Source organism: Ptychodera flava, chromosome 8 (genome assembly GCF_041260155.1).
Source record: "Ptychodera flava strain L36383 chromosome 8, AS_Pfla_20210202, whole genome shotgun sequence".
Classification (NCBI taxonomy): domain Eukaryota; kingdom Metazoa; phylum Hemichordata; class Enteropneusta; family Ptychoderidae; genus Ptychodera; species Ptychodera flava.
Window position 1 is genome coordinate 18,586,796 of NC_091935.1, and position 14,621 is coordinate 18,601,416.

General features: G+C 39.4%; 1 protein-coding gene across 2 annotated transcripts in view; it reads right to left on the reverse strand.

The window, feature by feature from the left end:
- The window catches only part of LOC139138716 (angiopoietin-1 receptor-like), a 60,680-nt gene that overhangs the window by 2,765 nt on the left and 43,294 nt on the right, over positions 1-14,621 (reverse strand). For both annotated transcript variants that reach the window (XM_070707223.1, XM_070707222.1), the window contains exons 16-21: positions 5,043-5,172; positions 2,943-3,195; positions 2,333-2,378; positions 1,968-2,082; positions 1,445-1,542; positions 236-402 (exon numbers count right to left, since the gene is read on the reverse strand). In XM_070707223.1, coding sequence (XP_070563324.1) covers positions 236-402; positions 1,445-1,542; positions 1,968-2,082; positions 2,333-2,378; positions 2,943-3,195; positions 5,043-5,172 — 809 coding nt within the window. The remainder of the gene's footprint in view (positions 1-235; positions 403-1,444; positions 1,543-1,967; positions 2,083-2,332; positions 2,379-2,942; positions 3,196-5,042; positions 5,173-14,621) is intronic.

Sequence of the window (14,621 nt, forward strand, 5' to 3'; positions counted from 1 at the left end):
TCGCTGTCGAATGAGCACATCAGTAGGAAGTTATATGTACAATATTGTAGTGTGAGTTCCGTACGGTGTGTATTTTCTCAGAAGACATGCCATATTGTCTTACACCCTTGAAAGGCATGATTGCTTCCAATGCTGCAGGATGAATCGATGTCACTGACTCCTGCACTTTGCTATGATGTCCAGAGTTTTGGCGAATATTAACATTATTAAATGTAAATACAATCAAACATTTTACCAATTCCTTCTGGAGACCAGTGTACAATCTATCTCCATTGTCTTGTTGCCCTTTCTGTGGTTTTCGCGCAGACGTTAGATCTGCAGACTGTTGAGTCGATACATTTACATAGGCATACTGGTGATCGTCATCATGAAATCCCTCCTGAGATTTATCTTGTTTTTCTTCTGTAATAAAAAACATATATATTTTTCTTCTGTAATAAAACAAAATCTTGTTTCATGTGAACATGTTCCATTAATACAGAAGCTTGTAAGTTACTGAGCAACAAAAACGACAGAAAAGAAAAGCGGAGATTAAAAACCATGTTATAATAGTCAACGTATGAGCTTGTTGGACATATAACGTTTGTGAAAAAAATACACTTGACTGAATAATCTCACAGAATACAACTTGCATACTTACTCACCCATACGTAAATCAATATACTACCTGGCTAGCCAGCTACGTGCCAGCCAACACATACATACATACATACATACATACATACATACATACATACATACATACATACATACATACATACATACATACATACATACATACATACATACATACATACATACATACATACGCTATTATGCACATAATAGCAATTCTAGAAATAAGACATATACATCTTGCATTATGGGATGTGAACGTTAAATTGGCCAGCCAGTGACCATTTCATGACATGTCAGAACAGCTTTCCCTCTCTAAGTTTCACTGTCGTTATTGACTGCTCCCTGTAAATGTAAGGGCAAGAATTAATAAGCCTGGGTTATTTGGAAATGATCAATGTTGCAGAATCATCATATCACACAGTATTATACACCTACTGCCGTAACCTATGGGAGTTTTGACCGTCCAATAACTTTCCGTATTTTGTATAGTACGCGGAGTCCCGAATACGGGAGACGCGCGCGACGCTTCTCCCGTAGGGTTTGTAGCAATTTTATTTCAACAATCGCGCGCGTTTCCACTCATATCGCGCGTGCCGCATCCCTCAAATTTACCATAGAATTAGTTTATACCGTCACATACGGACGATAATGGAGGGAGGTGTATAATAATAGGTTATACACAAAATACGACCCTGTATGGACTCGGGCTCAGTGAGTGATGTATTGGACTCGCCTTCGGCTCCTCCAATACGTCACTCACTGAGCCCTCGTCCACACAGGGCCGTATTTTGTGAATAACCCTATAGTATTACATCCTTTTACATACTCAATTCGAGCCGGGACATTTTCTTTTCCTCAGGTTTCCTGCCTGAACTTCTAAACTGGACCTCTTCATGTTTGAGAGGGCTCTTCATTTGGTTTTGACTGTAATATAAACATTTTACACACACTATAAACTACATTATATTATAGCTTTGTCAGTACAAGTGAATTTTGTGACGTCATAGCCTCAGATTATTACCGATAATGTATCGGATTATCCATTATTATAGCACATATTATGTTCTCTACATCTACAAATTCACTGGCATCGCTAACGCTATAAAAAATAGCAATAATGCACCCCTCGCGGACCATAATCGACTCAAAAAAACTTTGCACTCCATAGTAAACTCGGCTTCGCCTCGTACTCTATGTCGTGCGAAGTTTGCTTTCGTCCATTATGGGCCGGGGGGTTACATTATTTCATTAAATATATAATCTTGCAGTTTGTACATTTAATATTACATAAATCTGCGTGATCTAGATAAACCGAACATTACAAGCAAGCAATAGAATTTCACACTCACCGTCTGACAATGAAAACCAGTACAATCACAAGGCAGAAAATTAATATCAAAGCGATGACGGTTACAATTATTGTCGTAGTTGATGAACATTGAGATGTGCTTTCCTGAAAACTAGCTGAGAACACATAAAAAAATCGATCATGCACAAACTTTAGTCTAACTGTTTTGATTAAAGTCTTCGTAACTCAATTGAAGGGACGAAAACTAATGCTTCATGTATCTTACGTAATAAACCTAATACCGCACGATTATCACTCCTTCAACTTTATTACAATCTGTATTGCTTGCAATTATATTGACAATAAAGTGCACAAGGAAGGCAATATATAATGAAAATGTAATGACAGTAATTTTCTAGTACCTACCTGTAAAACGTATTGAAGGATGATCATCGAAATGATAGAGAGGTTCCTGTAACAAAATGGGGGAGAGAACCTTTAAGTAAGCAACACAGAGGACGAACTAACACGACCTGGTCCAATGCCAAAGTGGAGAAGACTGCGTGCTGATGACAAGACCAAAGTTCCTTGACTGCTACTTCATTGTTCCTTGACTCAACGAAGTACAGCTACTGCGCTTGGACAGAACCAAGATTATAAAGTTTAGCAAGTTCAGTGCAAGAAAGGAAAGAGAAACGTTGTTGTGTTAGGGTCCACTTGACCTCAAAGTAATTGTAGAAAATGCAAAAAATACACATCAAAAACAAAAAACAAAACAAAAAAACAACAACAAAGCAATTACCCGGTTGAAAGTATAATGGCTTTCTGATTTCAATGCCCTAAACTTCAATCCGTCAATGGATAAAACATTTTTAAAAATAGCTTGTTATTTTTAATTTAACATTTTCGGAGACACATTCAAATCTTTTCTCCTTTCATTGTTTTTCGCAATGTTACTCCATCGACTTCTTTTATTACTTAGTCCATGCACTTAATTCAAAAGGCACAGTAACTTAGGTGCGACCAAAATACTTACACCCGTTATATCACTTTTAAGGCCGTAGTAGACACCATATTGCCTTCCAATGGTCAGTGGGACATTGGTGAACCCACCATGAATACCACCATCACCAAAAATAAATTTCTTCGGGAGATCATGTAGAGGAAGTAGTGCTGTTATGTAGTAGGGTGGACCTGTTTCATTGAACTCTCCAAGTTTTGAAATGTCAATATCTCGCTTTCTCCTCGTATTTGGACTCTGATCATACTCCAACACAACCACATAACTCCTTGAGGTGAATAAGATATACATTAAATGAGATAACTTATATTATGTAATAGCTTAGTCAATACCAGTGAATTTTGTGACGTCATACCCTGATATTATTACTGATAATGTATCCGATTATCCAGAATTGTGGCCTAAGATATTTTCTACATCTACAAATTCACTCGCATCGCCAAAAATATAAAATAACAGCAATAATGAACCTCCTCCCGGGCAGTTATGGACTTAAGCAAACTATTCAGTCAATAATAAACATGATTCTGATTTATAACAAATACGATTGTCAGGTGCAATGATCCTGTGTGTAAAAATATATTTGAACAGAAACCATAAGGCGCATATTGACTTCGAACTTATGAATGTTAGTGAATGGGACGATTATGTTATTTAAACCAACAACAACAAAAATGACGACGACGAAAACGACAGAACTATCAAGGAAGTGTGGGCCTCGAAAGTTAAAGACTTTAACTTTGTTTACACTCCTCAAGCAATCCTTCAACCGCACTCTTCCAAACTTAAGAATAACGGAGGCCACAATGCAAATGTTGGTACAAGAGGAAAAAAATACCCACGATTTACCTATATTTGAAATTCAACATGGCCGTCATCCCTGAGTAAATGCTATTGAGAAACATAAAAGTTTTCGATTTTTCGAAAAACTAAGACGTGGAAAATTTTTCTTACGCCCCGAGCTTTAAAATAAGCCACAAACAAGTTGTAAATCACAATATTCGTCCCGGGTATCCGATAATTTGTCTCCGAGCTGAATTTTACCTTAAGTGACAAATTTCAGTGGTTTCTATTCGGCCTCGGGGGGGGGGGGGGATAGCGATGTGTTTCCGGTAACACATGGCCACTACGGGTAATAAGCTGGGGCCGCTATAGCCCTCATGACCAGGTAATATGTGTTTACTGTGAATACGCAAAAATTTCATCGGGTAAAAATGTCAGCCAAGCAACTGAACTACAATTCAGTAATGAACGAAAGTAGACATACACACAGAAACAATAGAAAGGTAAACACGAATAGGGTACATCGTGCAGCGGAGGTATTGTCCTCGACGCTACGCGTCTCGGACAATACCGAAGCGTTCGATGTACGACGACATAAATCCAAGTGTTTTGGGAATAACCTTATTATTATACACCTTTTTAGTCAAACTTCAGCAGAAAAAAGTCGAAATTAAGGCGTTTTTGGACGCCCGTCGCGCACTGTACTGAGCGATGGCTAGCAGACTGGGAACGCGTAAAGCGCGTCCGTTGAGCGCGCGGAACGAAATTCCAACCCGCACTGCGCAGTGCACAAGGTAGAAATTGTAGGTCAGCAGTATAATTTCACTCAAATTCATAGATTTTTGACTAACCGTGACTTACTTTCTGAAGACATGAATGTTAGGAAGTATATATATTTTTGTAAACACAGGTAAAAGTTTTTTCTTCTTTTTTCCCGTATTGACGGAAAGGTATTTTGAGGTCAAATAGCGTCCAATAACACCTAAAGTTATTGTACTCCGCGTAAAAGTTATTGGACTCCGTGTCAACTGATACCGAATTTTTACTGTCAGACGAAACTCCATAGGTTACAGACGCAGGTGTATAACAATATTAGTTACACCCGAACATTATGGCAATCAATCCCTCACAGCTTGTTCTTTTTTGAGATTTTAAATGTCGAGTGAATTAAGTCATGACAAACAGTTTGAAAGAAGGATATTGTTACGGATTCTTCCAACAACGTCCTTATCACTAAGACTCACATGCAAGCAATGTGCATTTCTAAATGGTAACACTGTCGTCAAACCCTATATTTTCTGGTCAATGAAGGTAATAATAATTTGGACATACAGCAATGAGGTTTCTGGTGAAATCCCAAAATCCTCTGATAAAGGAGGCAGTGATACTTGTGTGAGGGTTCCATAATTATTTATATCATTCTTGATGTCTTCTGTCATGGAAAGCGTTGTTGAAATATCAACTGTAATAAATCATATGAAATGATGTCAATGAGAGAAATTTGAATAATAATAATAATAACAAGGCAGTATTGCTGAAGGCAATGAGTACTTGGGCCGTGATAGAGTAATTTTGAGGACAAGATATACTACTATTCAAATATGGTCTCGAATTTCCTCCTGTCAATTAGGCATTTGATTAACTGGTTATTAAACGAAGCAATGGCATGACAACAGCAAAATATGTCTAGCAACTTTTGTGGAGTTTGAGGCAGGGGTTCTTTATTTATAGTGGAAATTGCTTAAACTCCTTAAATATTCAAATTACAGCAATTTTTTTTGTTCTCGATGGTAGATGTCTAATATTTAGATGGGCATATTTAGATTTCTACCCTATAGTTATCCCTATATACCAAAAATCGGACATCCAGCTCTATTGGCTTGCTCAGAATTAGACATGCGCATAATTAATGAGGTACAATATGTGGTGTCATAAGGTGTCCCATCATACCAAATATGAAGGGTGTAGCACTTGTGGTTACTGAGTTGTGGACAAATATATATATTTGAGGTCAAAGGTCATTGAGGTCACGTGACATTTTGTCAAAATAATTGTATTGCTAAGTTATTCCTATACACCAAAAATCAGACCTCTAGCTCTATTGGCTCGCTCAAAATTAGATATGCGCATAATTAATGAGGTACAATATGTGGTGTCATAAGGTGTCTTATCATACCAAATATGAAGGATGTAGCACTTGTGGTTACTGAGTTGTGGACAAATATGTATATTTGAGGTCAAAGGTCATTGAGGTCACGTGACGTTTTGTCAAACAAATCATATCCCTATATACCAAAAATCAGACCTCTAGCTCTATTGGCTCGCTAAAAATTAGATATGCGCATAATTAATGAGGTACAATATGTGGCGTCATAAGGTGTCCCATCATACCAAATATGAAAGGTTTAGCACTTGTGGTTACTGAGTTATGGACAATAATGTATATTTGAGGTCAAAGGTCACCAAGGTCACATGATATTTTGTCAAAGAGGTCTGAGATATCTGCGTGAACCGATGGACTCACTGATGGACTCACGGACGGATATGACCCAATCTATAAGCCCCCTGGGACTTTATCCGTGGGGACAAAAAACTGTGTCACTGCATCCTTTAAATAGGCAATATGAGTACGATGAGAAACGAAATTTTTATTTTTCTTGGCCTTATACATGGGAGTCTATGGAGGTGTAAACTAAAAAGTCCTCTAACACGGCCAAATTCGATCGCATTGTGAAACAAATCGACGTGCATCTGTATGTGGTTGGGTACTATTCTTGTGCAAAGTTTGAAAGAAATTGACCAGGGCATGTCTGAGATATCTGCGTGAACGACGGACGGACGGACTGACATGACCAAACCTATAACTCCCCAGGACTTCGTCCTGTGGGCACTAAAACAACGCAACAGTTATTACACTGCACAGCTACACCGGCGGTAGGTTCATATCCAGAGCCCCGTACGGTCTGCCGCCGTCGCTTGAAAACAATCTCATAAACCTGGCAACTGTGTATGGGCAGCTGGATACTTGACTTCCCGGAGAAGGCGAGCTGTCACGTTCAAGCTCAGGATTATTTGTCGATCAAATTTCAGTAAATTTACCTAATACCTAGATGAAATTTTGTCTATAGGCTGAAATTTCGCCGAAGTTTGACAAAATTGCATCGATTTTTAGGTTCATATCCGACATTTTTGAGTTTAGAGTGCAGACAGAAATAAGTTTTGAGGCAACATGGCTGCGACCCCATGTTGACCCTAGCCCTGCGTACGATGCTATGTGCTACAGCTAACACACAGCATCGTACGCAGGGCTAGCGAGAGAGTTGCCGACATCGACGGTTATTTACGAGAAGTGAATAAAAGACTGTCATTTTTGGAAGCGATCGAGTAGCTGAGGTAGGCTGGGATACGACTTGGGCCCAAGAACGCTGAATTTCGGCAGTAATTTGGCTTTTTACGTCAAGTCCCAAAATGGATTTGAAGTCACCGACCCTACGTACGGGTCTTTGCAGGGCTGTGGTGAGCGGGGCGATTAGCTGTAGCAGAACACACAGCATCGTACGCAGGGCTAGTTGACCCCAAGTGAAAATGTGTTCGCGATCAAATCTTCCTATATTTTTTTCAGAATTTTCGACAAAATCATTGCTTCTTAAATCTTTTGTAAAATATAAAATACTAAAATAAAAATGCGATGTGCCATGTCTCCAGATTTCTAAAATATCGTTCGTTGACCGTTCGACGGAATATTCATTTCGCAAACTTGTGACGCAGTTGAAATTCAATACTGACCGCCAAATAATCTTAATGAGACGAGATCATTCTAGACATCCTCCAAATTATCCAACCATTCGCGTTAGAGTTCAGCTCGCTTAGAGATCATAACATTCTTCGGCCTTCGTTTAGATCGACCCTAATCTCTCCCATTTAGAAAATAAATACACAAGCTACCTTGACAAACTTCGTGCACCATCCAGGACCAAACGCACTACAAATCTGTCTTGACGTCATCATCTCCTTACATGGTAATCGGAATACCGTATTTTTTAGCAAAGGAGACACAGAATACGTCGAGTATTCAGTTTCAAAACGTATTACATTGTGTGATGTTGTCAAAAAAGGTAATGTTACTGCAGTGGTATAAATTACAAAACACAAAAGTTCAAATCAGTTTATTTTGGACTGGCTTTACCCAACATTTCATATTGTTTCTTATGCCAGATTTGACCACGTGCTTACTGGCGACCCCTTTACATGCAAATTTTGTGTCAAATGGTGTGTTCTCCTGGAAAAACAAACGTACGATTTCTATATGAAGGAGGCGAAATTTGCCCTCAAAACTCGAAACCACCCCTTTATGGGATGTACCTAGCTATTTTGAACGAGCTTCTCGAATCTGCATCTCTATTTCGAAATGATGGTCTGGTTTTCTCAGGTCAAGGATGAGTGTTCTCCATCGCTGTGGGCATTACTATTCTCAACTGGGGGTACAGTTTCCAGTCGTAATGTTTTCATTGTGTCCGGGATATAAAACCTTTCCTTTTTACACTTTTGCTTTGATTAACACTGGTCCATATCTTGTCAGCGATTAAACATGTTTCAAGTTTAAATGTTAAATTCTGGTCTCGAGCCCTCTTGTTCGACCAAACTGAAATTACCCCTCCCACTTTGGCTCGTCCAGTGGGTGTAGCAAGGGTCGTGCCATCGCCTAGGAAACGGAGGGTGCATTAATTGTTGCATTTCGATGCACATTTTGATTATATTCAGAAGATTTTGTGGCAAAAACTCAGATAGAGAAGCATTAATATTCACATTTCACTTATTCAAGACTGGCTGAGAGCAGCACTTCCATTCAGTTAACATCATTACGCCATTTATTATGCCAAGAAAGATGAAGCCAAGACATTTTGCCCTCCCTGGTCTCAGCCAGAAATGGTTATACCTTACAGAGTTTTTTCCCACGGAATGAAAACAAATGTACTTGGGCTGAGGCCCAAGTACAATAATTTATTTTTCTAAAGCGATTTCCATCAATAAAATATCAAACCGCTTTACAATAAAATACAAGATGAAAATACAATAATAATAAAAGTACCATAAAAATGCTCTGGTTAAAATACAACAATTACATTAAAATACTCCGTTAAAAATACAAACTCTACAATGCAACATGATACGAACATCAAAACGATGACTTAATCATTATAGTACTTTCTGAAGAGATATGTTTTCAGAGATGTTTTAAAAGAGGCAACAGATGGTGACAATCTAATTTCTTTGGTAAGGAATTCCATAAAGTGGGAGCAGCATTAGAAAAGAACGGCATATGGCGTGTAATCCATGCCAAAATTAACACCTAACATTTTGAGCCAACCTACATGCAACTCTCACGAAGCTACATGCGACTCACGAAGCGACATGCAACTCATCAAGCTATATGCAACCACGGTCCGGACCGTGATGCAACTCATGAACCTGCATGCAACTCGCGCAAGCCTCATGTAACTCTCTTGAAATGCCCAAATTAACACCTAACATTTTGAGCCAACCAACATGCAACTGTCACGAAGCTACATGCAACTCACGAAGCGACATGCAACTCACTAAGCTACATGCAAGGATCACGAACCTGCATGCAACTCGCGCAAACCTCATGCAACTCTCTTGAAATGCATTGCTTCGCGCTGCGACTTATTTGAATCGGACTCCCTAGATTACCTTTGAAGCTCAACTCATTTTAACTACAGTGCTTGAAGCTCGTTTTTGAGCTGAACGCATTCGTGTCGGGGGACAGTCCGTGTGAAGGGGGGACTTGGTTGGGGTAAACCAATTTTAAATAGGGTCTGCTGCATGCTGCCCTCGATTTAAATAAAGGAACTTCTGGGTTGAGAAAACCATACGTGAATTGGAGTTCACTGCAATCGGTTAACGTGTGTGAATGAGATTCTTTCGTATTTTATTTGACTCTCATTTGACTTCAAGTAGACTGTGCCACAATGTGGTTTACAATAAACCAACCCATCATTAAAGTGACTAACTTTGCCCCGACAACAAGGAAGCTTATGAGACGTCACAACGCGTCATACCAACGTCATATGACGTATTCAGGTGTTTCCTGTCAGTGAGCCAGGGGATCTGAAAAAAATGACCCGACATATAGTATATGCAGTGCAACAAGCGACTTGAGTTGCCCGTCGCATTGCCTCGTTTGTACGATGTCATCGTGTCACTCGATTACCATGGACGAAAACAACAATTGTCTGCGCAGCGTAAAAATCTCCGTGCTGTGTGAATTTATCTCTGCGCTCATGGAAATTCTCCGCGCTGTGTAAAAATCTCGGCGCTCTTAAAAAATCTCCGCTGTGTAAAATAAATCGTGGCGGTGTGTAAAAATCTCGGCGCTGTTGAAAACTCTCCGTGCTGTGTAAAGATCTCCGCGCTGTGTAAGATAATTGGCGGCAGTGTGTAAAAATCTCGGCGCTGTTGAAAACTCTCCGCACTGTGTAAAAATCTCCGCGCTGTTTGAAAATCTTGGTGCCTTTTAAAAGTTCTCTCTACCGTTTAAAATTTCTCCGCAGGCTGTTTCAAATCTCCCTGCTGGGAGACAATTCTCCTCACCGTTTCAAATTTCTCTCTACTGTTTGTTCTCTGCGCTATTCACTTCCGTGACTATTCAATAAGGAAAATGAGGGCAACTTCACACAGCGTATGGGTACAGCTGGCGATGTTTTACGGGTCGAATATTAGCCTGCTAAAAAAAATATTGCGTAGTCCTTACAATCGCCTTGTCAGACAAAACAAATTGAAATTATAAAAGTCGACAGGTGATGGCCCAAGGATATATCCTTTACAATCGAATTAATGTAAGAGAACAATTTACAAAAACACTGGACATTTGCAATGTGCAGATTGCCTTAAAGCATGGTTACCTATGTACACTATGATGAGTGATTCCTGGAGATTCCAACATCACCAACAGCTTCAGATTTTATAATTACTTTCTGGGAGGTCGTTCACAATTATTTGTCCAGCGGAGGACTTTTCATAATTTTGTTTACCACCTGATTTTTTAAAGTTTCATACTTCAACTCGGACAATTTGCGTATATTGCGTACTGTACCATGCCTAAATCATCAAGTCATACAATATTTTCACAGTACATTGACCGTATCGACATCGATAAAATACGAGTCGGGATAAAAAGAGTAATATATTGACAAGTTTTTCCTTCGCGACCGGTCGTAGAGTCGTGGCGATAAATGCCAAGAGTGTAATAGCGTCCCTTTTTATAGAATGCTTTTGCTAGTTGTACTATTTTAATTTGTATATGATGAGCCTGAAGGCAAATTTCTACATTTTTTTGTGGATAATAAAGTAATTGAATTGAATTGAATTGAATTGAATTGAAATAGAATATTTTTTCAAAGTTTTTGTTTGAAGAAAAGGTCGTTGGGTCGTGGCGATGCATGTCAGGAGAAAGTAAAGTAGTTTTTCAAAGTTTTTCCTTCACGACCGGTCGTGGGGTTGTGCACATGCACATGGAGAGAGTGTACGTTGGTATACATCGCCCCATCGTGTCAAAGAATGATGGTATCCTTGTAGCGTTTCTAATGGCATCTACATTGCGTTTGAAACAGCCACAACACAACATTAATATTAGTTGAATTCCATTTGTCAACAACAACATCAAGACTAATAAACATAAACAACAATACAGACAACAATAACAACAACAACAACTAGATTTCTTGGTTTTATGGTTTTAACATTAAACTAAGAACAGGCCGAGGTCATAGCCTGCCTGCCAGGACCGCTAGTCTCGTCTGATTAGCATGGCGGCCAGCGCGGCCTATCATTTTGTAGGGAAATCAGATCTTTAATTTTGACACCTACCATAACGCAAGCATTTAAAGATTTAGAAAGTACCCATTTCGATAAAGCTTATATGGAACAACCTCTCAGTTCATTTTGAGTTCTGCTATCTTTCCGGCTTTGCCGTGAATTGCCTAGAACCGGCTGATGAATTTGTGTCACAGAGAAGTGCTCAGTTTTACATGATTTATAAAATAACTCAAAGGAAATTTTTGGAATAAAATCAATGAGCGTCATAGTTCAACATGTAATTTACGTATGTGGTAAATGTCATGTATTTTGAACGCATATTTATGTTAGATTTTCGACGGCAAATCAGAATCGCCCGGTTTACAGTGTAGTCAAAAGTTTTGCACGTCACTCGCGATCGGTTGATAGTGTCTATGTATGCTAATGAGCGCTTGGCTGTCTGACTGTCTGTGACTTGTAGAGCCGATAACTATCGGCGATTTCGGACTTAAACTATGATACCAGACGATACTTTGTCAAATCGTGGGTAAATATCCGATGTATATCGGAGATTTCACCACCAAACAGATCTGACCATCCGACTACCTCTGTCCTACTCTTAATTAAACATAGCATCCATGGTCGGTAGTCAAGAATCCTGCATGTTTTACACTATTAGATTTATTCATGCACGAAATACAATTTTTACATTTAATGCATTTTTCATTAAATGTCCACACGAAACTTTCATACACATTACTATTTGAACTTCGTCGATAGGGACGATCGGATATCATATATCATCGAGAGTTTGGGAGGGCCTAGCACGAAATACATTCTTTACATTTAATACATTTTACTCGATGATCGGGACTTGGACAGAGGACCGATTGGACATCATGAGAAGTTTTGGCTGGTCTTGCGCGAAATACATTCTCTAGGCCTACAACAATTGACTATACTAGATTTTTCAAATCGCGGGTAAATATCCAATATATATTGGAGCATTCCTCACTTTACAGATCTGAGCAAGCCCGATTTCCTAAGTTCGACCCCAACTTCGAAAAATAGACGATATTATAGATTTGTCAAATCGCGGATAAATATTTCCCGATATATCAGCCATTTCGATCTGGCCAAGTTCGATTTACATGGTAACACATGCAATCAGCCAATCATTCCGTATCATTCACGAACCAAAATTAATATTAAGCGACTGATGAAGAAAACAGTTTTCGAAATGTAGCGTTGAAGGATCGCAGGGTCACTTCAACTTAGTGTCTCCAATCAAGTTCGGGGTCTGTACAAGTACAGTGGCTCCCTCCACGGAATCATATACAAAACGCAAACAACCAAGATATGAGTGGAGATGCTTTCCCACTATTACACATCTTGGTTGAAATTGGTATGGTTTGATTTTAGTCTGGGAAAGTAATAATCGATGTCAGAAATATAGCTGTCCTAACTCTCTATAGTCGTCTTACGTACGCTCTGAACTGTTGACGCATAATTACAGTACTCCTCTCCCTGATAGCTCCAATCGTCTGTATCGCCGATGACGTCAAGCATGCTGCTACCATGAGCCCTTTCGCAATTAGATTCCGAGCATAAATGTAGTCAACTTCAACTTCTCTTTTCATCGCGCCATAGTTGTCAGCGCATGCAAGTATGTGGCAAATTTGAGCTGTTTTTTTTATTCAAGGGTTCTATCAGAAGGGATAAATTATGAAAGTCGCTAAACTTAGGTTTCCCTTTTATGGGGGCTTTTGGCACATACCATTATCATGTACGTATGGCAATTATCAGTAGTGGCAGCCCTAAAAAAACCTATTGAGGCGGATCTGAAAAAAAATACCATGCTGTGGGCTCCTTTTAAAAATGATTCACCCCAACTAAGCCCCCCCCCCAAAAAAAACAAAACAAAAACAAAACAAAAACAACAACAACATGGATTATCCCCCGACACGAATGCGTTCAGCTCAAAAAGCAAGACGAATGCAGAGTCATCAAATGAGTTGAGCTTCAAAGGCAATCTAGGGAGTCTGATTCAAACGAGTCGCGGCGCAAAGCGAATGAATTTCACCAGTTGCATCAAGTTTCGTGAGAGTTGCATGCAGGTTCGCGAGTTGCATGTAGCTTCGTGAGTTGCATGCAAGTTCGTGAGTTGCATGCACGTTCGTTAGAGTTGCATGTAGCTTGGTGAGTTGCATGCACGTTCGTGAGAATTGCATGTAGCTTGGTGAGTCGCATGCAGCTTCGTGAGAGTTGCATGTAGGTTGGCTCAAAATGCAAGTTCGTGAGTTGCATGTAGCTTCGTGAGTTGCATGTAGCCTCGTGAGTTGCATGCACGTTCGCGAGAGTTGCATGTAGCTTTGTGAATCGCATGCAGTTTCGTGAGAGTTGCATGTTCCTCCGTGAGAGTTGCATGTAGGTTGGCTCAAAATGTAAGGTGTTAATTTTGGCATGGATTAAGGCCATAAACGGTAACCAAAATGTTTCTGTTCCCAGTTCACCGGCTCCAAAATTGGTGTGAACGCTGAGCGTGTAAACCGTTTAGGAACGTGAACTGTGATAAGATCAGAAAGATAAGCAGATGCTTGATCATGCAAAATTTTATACACAAAAAGAAGAATTTTGAAATTAATTCTAGCATGGATAGGCAACCAGTGAAGCTCACGTCTCACTGCAAAAGACTTAAAGGGACCATTAAAGGTGATTTTGACGATGTTTTGCACTTTGATAACTTGCATGTGGATAGCAAGTTCTTTTTGTACTCCCCAATCTGAGCACTTTAAAATGCCCTCTATTAATCTTGCAACCAATTGGCTATACGTGTATAATAAGTGTTATGCTTTACATTTGCATTATTTACCGAAACATACATCACCAACAAATAAATGTGCATGCTGAGGCGACAAATTTAATACTATGTATCTGAACACGCTTTGAAGACTAGAGTTGCAGGGAACTATATTTGACATTGAAAACGAGACAGAAACCAACAAAACTTACAGCTGCTGTCCCTAGAGATATCTGTATTTTGTGATTGAAATCTACGAAAAGGTTCATTTGCACTTATAAGAACACCCCGAACAG